The sequence below is a fragment of the Mercurialis annua genome, linkage group LG2, assembly GCF_937616625.2.
Source record: "Mercurialis annua linkage group LG2, ddMerAnnu1.2, whole genome shotgun sequence".
Classification (NCBI taxonomy): domain Eukaryota; kingdom Viridiplantae; phylum Streptophyta; class Magnoliopsida; order Malpighiales; family Euphorbiaceae; genus Mercurialis; species Mercurialis annua.
The window spans coordinates 43,881,651-43,890,984 of NC_065571.1; the positions used below are offsets into that span (position 1 = coordinate 43,881,651).

Consider the following 9,334-nt stretch of genomic DNA (forward strand, 5'->3'; position numbering starts at 1 on the left):
GCGCTCGCTACTTATGTATCGCACTCGCGACAGACTGAAGGTAGCGGGTGCGAAAATGTACTGAAAAGTTAAATTTCCGATTTTTCGATTCTTGCTATAAAACTCAGAATTGACCCACGATAGTTTTAATAGGTTCCTACACACTAATAAATAATATTAGAATCTTTAAATTGATCGTCAAAAAGTCAAAATTGAAGAGATCAAAAGGACTTGTTCCAACATAAACCCTTTAACTTTTGATTAAAGAATATATATATCCTTAAATTCAAAACGGATTCAATTCGGCACTTAAACTTATAAACTGATGCAAATAAGTCTTTTCCCTAGTAGAAAAATAAACAAAGTTAGTCTAAAGGCTCATTTGCATCGATTTTATAAATTTAGGGACCGAGTTACACCGAATAAAATTTAGAAATATTAATATTCTTTCATGAATGTTTGAAGGCGTATGTGTACCTTTATGTGTTGCATCAATTTTACATAAACCTTTGCATGTATGTCATTTATAGTCAAACCTTTTAATTCGATCTGACGTCGTTTTAGTGAGTCAGATCTGACATGGCTAACATGCTGATAAAAATTTGAACCGATTCAAAAATAGCTATAAAAGAAACAGAGTATATGTCCAAAATGGCTAAATATAGTAAGTTATAAAGATTTGAAGTCATAAACGTTTGGTATTTATAGGTGAATATGCCTATTCTTCAATTAAAATTTAAAAGTTAAAGGGTGTATTTGTACCTTCCGTCTGAAAGAAATAAAAGAAAATCAACTGCCTCAACTCTCCCCTTGCTGCTGGGGTAGAATGGAAAAACTGTGCCAAACCAAAATATACACTCACTATAACCACACAGATTCCTGCAAGTTCTCCAGATGGAACGCCAGGGAAAGCTTTCAATTCATGTATGCACGCCCTTGGCACCAAGTCTCTGATTTCTACTCTAATCTTGTCAATGGCCGCCTCTCCTTATCTCACTTGTTTCAGTCCCAGGTTTCTTTATCTGCTCTATCTTTTATTAGGGTCTACTCTACCTGTTCATAATTTTGAATTTTAATGTGGACAGATTGATTTTGGTGTTGATGATGCTAATGTTCAATATGTTTGTAACAAACCCGAATTGGAGAAAAAAGATAAATTTGGGAGGTGGGCAAGATTAACATTCAAGATTGTTCTTTCATACCATGGTGGCTCATTTGATGGCTGGCAAAAACAACCCAATTTGAACACTGTTCAAAGGTTAGTTCTTTCCTGTTATCTTTGCAGTTTTACCCTTTCCTTTTTAAGCTTAATTGCTTTAAAAATCATGAACTTTTAGCGTGTTTTCGAACTTTCAGTTTTGGCAATTTAATACATGATCTATCATTATTTTTCTATTCGAAACACCAAACAATTTTGTAAAAAAAATGATGATGTGGACATTAGAATAAACACAGCTCGGTTTTCAAATTGTAAAAATTCAAAAGTTAGTGTCCAACATTGTGTTGAAATTGTAAAATAAGCTAAAGTTCGTGATTTTTAAAGCAATTAAGTTAAGCCTTCTTTTTATGTGATTGTTTTTGTTGATATTCTGCCATTCATTTCTATGTTTTTACTTGCAGCTTAGTGGAAGCATCGCTTGGGAGTTTTGTCGATGAGAGGAAAGCTCAACAGCTTAAAGAAAGGTGTAAACCCCTGGAAGGTAGTGCCCTTGTAGCAGGGCGAACAGATAAAGGTGTTTCGGCTCTTAAACAAGTTTGTTCTTTCTGTAAGTAGTTGCCTTATTCTATGCCTTTAGTTCTCTTATTTTAAGTTTTCTTTTACAGTTGTTAATCTTGTAAATGGTGGCTATTATGTATTCAACTGCCGTATCCTATTTCACTAATTTTCTGATTTTATTGGTAAATTCTAGTGTGGGGCACATGTTCTTTGTGAAACTGTTGGTTTAAATCTAATTTAAGCGGAAACAGTAATTTATTTTAGCTGCTAAGGTTCTTATATTCTAATTCATGAATGCAGTTTGTTTCTTCATGATTTTTCAATCCCAAGTTCCTTAATAGTCCATGATGGATAAGCATGTTAGTTGCAAAATAGAAATTTACTTGCAGTGAAACAGCATTTGATACTTTTTGCTGATTTTTTTAGCTGACGATGTCATATTTTTAGGCGCCTAAGAATCTAAATGATGGATATCATTAAAATCTAATGAAAGACTTGTTGTGGTTCATCTTTACCGTTGTTTCAGTAGAAAGTTAGGACCAGTTATAGAGAAAATCTAAGAATTTAGAAGAAAGATGAAAGATATTCAAAGAAAGATAAGGAAGGCTATGAGAATTTGAGAAACATAGAGGTTTCTTTATTTATCATCCACGAGTATATTCTGTTACAGTTCACTCACTTTTATTTATACAATTGCATTACAACTAACAGATATAACTAGTGGAACACTTACAAGCAACTTGGATAGCTAACTTCCTGTTCTTCAGTTGATGCTGCCACGTGTAGCTTCAGCTGTATGTAATTCCATTTTACATAGAGTTGTATGACTGAGAATATGAACTTTTGTACTTCATTTCCTTGCAATGATGAAACATCTTGATTCGATGGACATACATGCAAATTAAGTAGAGAAGTTTTAGTAATTCTTTTTCACATGGCTATTTATACTGTGGATTTCATTTTTGGGTATAATTCCAATTGTATGTTCAGATACTTGGAGAATGGATGTTAAACCTCATGAGATTGCTGATGCAATTAACAGTTCAGCACCTGGGAAACTTAGGGTTGTATCTGTTTCTGAGGTATCAATTACTTCAAACTATCAAATACCTGATTTTTCCCAGATAACTGAACTTGAAAACTGTGTTTAAAATAATGTTCATTTCTGGGTTCTAATAAAGTTTCTAACAAACTATAGGTTTCACGCGCGTTCCATCCTAATTTTTCTGCTAAATGGAGGCGTTATCTGTATATTTTTCCTATTAATGATGGAGAAATTAAAGAGCAAATCCTTGGCAATGAAGATCTTGAAAATTTTAGTTCTTATCAGAAATTTGAAGAGCAAAGATATGGATCTGGTGAGCTAATTAGTGAGGAGATTACCGATGATTCAATTCCTGATGATATTAATGAGCTTGAAGGTGTAAAGAAACCTCGGACATTCAGTGTATGCAGGGTGAACCAGCTTTTGCAACAACTAGAAGGAAAGTTATTGTCCTACAAAATATTTGCACGAGACACCAAAGCCTCAAGAAATGTGTAAGATAGAACTAAGAAGCAAAAAAACTTATCATTACATACAGTACTATATTTTATATTTGCAGTTGTAAAATTTGGGGTAATTACAATTAATTTTTTTAGTCATTTGCATAAACGATTGGACATATATGTCCATATTATTATTACAATAGTGACTGTACGTAGTATTGAGCAAGAGAAACTAGAAGTATTGGTTTGAGTTACAAGATTCTATATTGTTTTGGAAATTTGCAGCTGCTCTACTGAAATGTTTCCAATTTATGCATTTCACATTAATATTCCTTTATTTGATTTCCAATTGGTTATATTTTTTTGTTTCAGAGGTCCGCCAACGGAATGCTTCATCTATCATGCTCGAGCCACAGAAGCCAGATTACCATGCCCTGTAAATGCTTCTTACTTAATTATTACTGCAATATATTATTTTGTTTTCTTGTCTGGCTCTAAGCTCAAGTATCCTTGAAATCTGTCATTATGTAGAGTGCTGTTGTGAAGCACTTAGCATGCATATTTACGGCTATCTGCTAGCTATATCGTCAATTCTGCTAAGTTTCACAAATTTAACTGCTATTTTTGCAGGACCATGGGGAAGGAAGAAAAGTTATGTGTGTTGAGCTGGTTGCTAATCGTTTCCTACGCAAGGTTTTCACTTAACTTCTTTCAATTGTCAATGTGGCTGCAATAAATTTATTCAACAAATGAAATCTAAGTTTTATATGTTAGTTCTGTATTTGGCAATACATTTGAAGTAACCTTTCTATAGGAAATAGTTTAGATTAGCAAATTTTAAGAACTTTGAATCAATAAACTGATCCGCAATTGCTGTGCAGTTTATATGTCTAAACAGTTGTTTGCTAAAAAAAGGTGGGAACTCATTAAAGTTTCTTTTGGTACTTGTTACTTTATAAGCTGAATCCTAATATCGTAGAGTAATCAATCGCTTACTAGTTATGATTGTCATATTTTGCATTTTTTTTGGTTCTATATTAACATCCATTTTCATGTTTGGGAAATTGTGTTAAAGATGGTTCGAGTTCTTGTTGCAACTTCGATAAGGGAAGCAGCTGCAGGTGGAGAAGATGATGCACTATTAAAGCTGATGGATGCTACATGCAGACGTGCCAGTGCTCCCCCAGCTCCTCCAGATGGACTTTGTATGGTTGACGTAGGATATACTGAATTCGATCCACAAAACTGTATAATTCCCCCAAGTTTACCGGGGTAGTAATGCAGGATTTCTTGCAAATTTCTCCTTTTTTTCTCATCTGTGATTTACAATTTAGTTAGTTCCCACCCTAGAAGCCTCTGAGCAGAAATGAATTGTATTTGTATTGTTGCCAAACATATGGATTTGATCTTTCATGTTCCATTCTCTAACAAATATACTACAGAAGTAGCTGAAAGCATTGTTAGGTTTAAAAATTATCACCCTAGCAATCTTTGGATTCCTCTTATTTAGGTAGAACATTTCATGCGTTTTAAGATAGTTATAAATTCATAATATTTGAGTTTGATTAAATTTAATTTTTTTCCAACTCTATACAATTATCATAGTTTGCTTAAATTTGAGAAAATTACAAAAATAAATTGCTAAACACGTGAAAAAATTTCACCAGAAAATTTTAAAAAAAAATCATTAAGCACCTAAAAATTTCCCGCTTTATCCGCTCCGTATTAGAGATGTATCAACAATGTTTTTTTTGAAGTATTTTTTATATGTAAAAATAAAAGTGTAAAAGTTTTTTGTTTTGTCTGCTCAATGTCATAGATGTATGAGCGATGTGTTTTTTTAAGTATCAAATATGTATTGATCAAAATAAAAGCCTAAAAAGTGAAGATTTTTGTGTTTTTGCATAAAGATGAATTTTTGGGCTTAGAGTGTGTTTTTAAAAATTAAGGGAAGTTTAGAAGAATACCTAAAAAACTAAAATATTTGTAAATTTACCTCAAAAATTGAAAGTTTATAAGCGTACCTAAAAAAATAAATATTTATATTTTTACTCCGCAATTTATTTTTTTACTCCGCAGTTTCAAACGGTTTTAAATACAGTTTTTAATAGAGTTTCAAACGGTTTATAACGGTTTCATAAAAATAGAGTTTCAAACGGTTTCAAAAAACACAATTTGAAACTGTTTTATAAAAACGTTTCAAATAGAGTTTCAAACGGTTTCAAATAGAGTTTTTAATAGAGTTTCAAACGGTTTATAACGGTTTCATAAAAATAGAGTTTCAAACGGTTTCAAATACAGTTTCTAATAGAGTTTCAAATGGTTTATAACAAAGTATTTTTAAAAAACTTTGACATCTTTGAAGCCGTTTATAATACAGTTTCAAACAGTTTAAAAAAACGGAGTACTTTTACAAAAATTTTCAGAGTAAAAAAATAAATTTCGGAGTAAAAAAATAAATTTTTCGAAAAAAAAAGGTAGATAAATAATTTTTTTCAAAAAACGGAGTATTTTTGCAAATATTTTGAAAAACTGAATATTTTCTACAAATTCCTCAAAAATTAATAGTTTTTTTAGGTAGTTTTATTTTCCCTTTAAATTGTAGCAGAATTAATAGAATTTTCAAGGATTGAGATTCCCTCAAGTTCAAATTGAATTTGAGGGGGTCATGTTCACGATCTACACCGTTCATTACAAAATGAATAGTGTAGATTAAAAAAGCACAATTTCAATCAAATTAATCTGCACCGTTCATTTTGTAATGAACGGTGTAGATCGTGAACATGACCCCCTCAAGTTTAAATGAACTTGAGAGAATCGCAATCTAATTTTCAAATGAATTTGAAAGTTGAACGCACTTATTTAATAAAGATAAAAAAATTCATTAATATTCAAAAGAGAAAAGTGATGAATCTTAAAAAAATAATACTAACTTTTTTAAATAAAATATTTTGTTAAACTAGAATTATTTTCTAAATATATTCTCATTTATAAATAAATTGTACTCTAAAATAAAATTAAAATAAATACTATCATAATCTTAACATTTACTAGAAACCATTTTTTAATAATATTTTTAAAATTTTTGTTGTCACAATTAATACTATATCTACATATAAATGAATTTTTACGAATCCAATTAAATATATTAAACAATAACATCTCAAAATTGGTGTGCTATATACTTATGCATTCAGCGAATTTACTGGGTTTTCTGCATAAAAATAAGAAACAAATTGCTATTAATTAAAGATAAATACCTCGATAATCATAATATAACAAGTTAGCAGGATTACAAATTAATATTAGTACACAGCAAAATCTAAATAGTATTCATCATAAATTTATATACATTCCGCGTCTTAATGTATCGATCGATTTGGCCTCTAATTCAACAAAAAGAAAAAGAAAAAACAAGGTAAATATTGTACTATCTGGTAAGAAGAGGAAAGCAGAGCTGTTGAAAAGAAGAGTGGTAGGAGATCATGAAAAACAGAAAAACAAGAGAAAAGGCAACTCCCCATGGACTGTCTCTCTCTGACAAATTACCCAATAAATATGTGTTTTGATCATTGGAAAGCAAGTGAAGAGCACACAGTATGAGCAATGGAGACACCATGAAAAGCAGCTTCACTTGGTCGAACATGGCCTCTACCACCGGCTCGTAGTTGATGTAGCATGACACACTTATTAGTAGAACTAGTGTTAGCACAAAGAAGCAGAGATGCAGAGGCAATGGAGGTTCAGAAGATGCCATTTTACTTATGTAGCTTAATCAAGTCCTAAGATATGAAGGAACAGAGATGCATATATATATAGAGAGAGAGAGAGAGAAAGATCCAAAGATTCAATTGTTTTTGTAAATATAAGTTGAATAATTACAAAGTTACAAGAAAGACGGTGAGAACACTTTACATGGCTCATATTTATTTTATAAGATTTCACCAATGACCAATTGCCATGTATCACCGACCACAAAGCACAATTAGCCAATCTTTAGTAAAATAAAATATGTGTAAGTGGTTAGCATTTTTCTAATCATTTCTATTTTTATTTTTAAGGGTTAAATATACCATTATCAATTTTTACGTGTTTTTGGTATTTAGCATAATTTATTTTTGACATATTTTATATAAATTTTTTAATTATTCTAATTAAGAACACGTTTGTGTTTCTTTTGAAAAATATTGTCATTTTACATTTAAAAAGGTTTCGTTTCACATTTAAAACAATGTCGTTTTACATCCAGAACGACATCGGTGTCTTAATTAGGGCTGTGCAAAAACCGAACTAAACCGAACCGTTTCACCGAACCGAAATTATAATTACGGTTCGATTTTTTGGTGACTATGGTTTAGTTCGGTTTGTAATTAGTGTTCGGTTTTCGGTTCGGTTTGAGCAATTTAAAAACCAAAAAAAACGAAAAACCGAACAATTAAATGAAAAATATATATAAATATATGTAAATTTATATTTTTTTGGTTTTAATATTTTAATTATAGTTGATATATAAGTTAATAAATTTCATACAACATATAATTATGCTAGTAAATATATAAAATTATTTATTAGACACTTATTATTTAATATTAGAATTTATTTTATGATAAAAAAATTAAAAAATAAAGAAAACAAAAATTTCGGTTTTTCAGCGAACCAAACCAAACCAAATCAAACTTTTCGGTTCGGTTTGATAAAAGCCAAAATTAAAATTCGGTCCGGTTCGGTTTGGGAATTTTACCAAACTTCGGTGTTCGGTTAGTTCGATTCGGTGACCGAACCGACCAAATTAACCGCACGCACAACCCTAGTCTTAATAGTAAAGTTTTGAAAGTTTGTAATTTTTGGTGCATTTAAACCTATTTTTAATATCATACTCCTTCTCTTTCGGGGAACTTCTAACTTTTTTCATTGTTTAAGAAAAATAATTTAATTAATATCAGTTTACTTAATTTTATATTCTTGTTTATCTTTTAAAAAAATCCAAATAACTTTTATCACAGTATTAATATTTTAAATTAGGGGTAATGTCATAAAAATTCACGAACTTTATACGTTTTCTCATTTTAATCATGCACTTTAAATTTTCTCATTTTCATGCACGAACTATCACTTTTTCTCAAATTCATACACGGTGCTGAGATATCACGGCTCCATTGGTGTAATTCGCTGAGTTGGAGGTTATTTTACACCAATGAATGAGTGTCACCTTAGCACCGTGTATGAATTTGAGAAAAAGTGGTAGTTTGTGTATGAAAATGAGAAAATTTAAACTTCGTGATTAAAATAAGAAAACGTGTAAAGTTCGTGATTTTTTTTGACATTAACCCTTTAAATTATAAATCAAATCGGGAATACATAAGTGTTATTTTTAAATCATAAACCAAATCAGGAATACTTTTTTCCAGAGTTTTGATTTTAAAGTGAGTAAACTACTTTCGTCCAATTTTTATCTAATTAACACTATTAATATTTATTGACATGGCATCTTTTAAAAAATAAAATAAACACAATGCACATCATCTAACACGTCATCAGAATTTTTTAAAAATAAAAATACCTAAAATGCCCCTAATACTCTAAAATTTCAAAAACTAAAAAGAATTTTTACCAACTTATAGCTGCCACCATCAGCATCACCGGCGAATCCCAACGCCACCATCGGCATTACTGGCGAATCCCGCCTCCATCATCTGCATCACCGACAACTCCCACCACCGCCATCAACCACTGCCAGTTCGTCTGAGAAGAGGAACCTCATCTAGGTTTTGCCCCCTCATTCTTCGAAAATAAAAATAAAAAACAAATCCAAGTTTGTATTTCTTTTCTTTTGGAATATGAGCTCTTCTACTTCTACTTTATTTATCTACATGTGGTCTTCTTTTTAGATAAGGACGAACATATCCGTCCTCGGACAAACTCAAATAGTTCGTTTCAAGACATTCGTGGTCGAGAATGGGAAAAGGCGACGGTGATTGAATTTTTGAAAAAAATATATTCGGTTTTTCGGATTTAAGGGCATTTTAGGTATTTTGAATTCTTTGGATACTTTAAATATGTGAGACGATATGAAATGTGTTTTATTTTTATTTTTTAATGCCACATCTGCGAGTGCTAATGGTGTTAGGCAAAAAATGACAGTAGGGAATT

The 9,334-nt window shown here is 31.0% G+C and overlaps 2 protein-coding genes across 2 annotated transcripts; one reads left to right on the forward strand and one right to left on the reverse strand.

Moving 5' to 3' along the window:
- Positions 1 to 732: 732 nt before the first annotated feature.
- LOC126670505 (uncharacterized) lies at positions 733 to 4,597 on the forward strand. The gene is made up of 8 exons (XM_050364256.1): positions 733 to 991; positions 1,065 to 1,237; positions 1,600 to 1,745; positions 2,687 to 2,778; positions 2,895 to 3,235; positions 3,557 to 3,620; positions 3,815 to 3,877; positions 4,260 to 4,597. The coding sequence occupies exons 1-8, from the start codon at positions 806 to 808 to the stop codon at positions 4,458 to 4,460; spliced, it is 1,266 nt and encodes a 421-aa protein (XP_050220213.1). The 5' UTR covers positions 733 to 805; the 3' UTR covers positions 4,461 to 4,597.
- A 1,892-nt stretch (positions 4,598 to 6,489) lies between these two features.
- On the reverse strand, positions 6,490 to 6,955 carry LOC126669737 (uncharacterized). The gene has a single exon (XM_050363284.2). The coding sequence runs from the start codon at positions 6,939 to 6,941 to the stop codon at positions 6,615 to 6,617; it is 327 nt and encodes a 108-aa protein (XP_050219241.1). The 5' UTR covers positions 6,942 to 6,955; the 3' UTR covers positions 6,490 to 6,614.
- Between the last annotated feature and the right edge of the window lie 2,379 nt (positions 6,956 to 9,334).

What these genes read in the sequence shown, in the direction of transcription:
- LOC126670505 (XM_050364256.1), top strand. Translation starts at nt 806, where the DNA reads ATGGAAAAACTGTGCCAAACCAAAATATACACTCACTATAACCACACA. An exon ending in AATTTGAACACTGTTCAAAG is followed by an intron (nt 1,238 to 1,599) that starts GTTAGTTCTTTC and finishes TTTTACTTGCAG; the next exon opens with CTTAGTGGAAGCATCGCTTG. An exon ending in ACCAAAGCCTCAAGAAATGT is followed by an intron (nt 3,236 to 3,556) that starts GTAAGATAGAAC and finishes TTTTTGTTTCAG; the next exon opens with AGGTCCGCCAACGGAATGCT.
- LOC126669737 (XM_050363284.2), bottom strand. Translation starts at nt 6,941, where the DNA reads ATGGCATCTTCTGAACCTCCATTGCCTCTGCATCTCTGCTTCTTTGTG.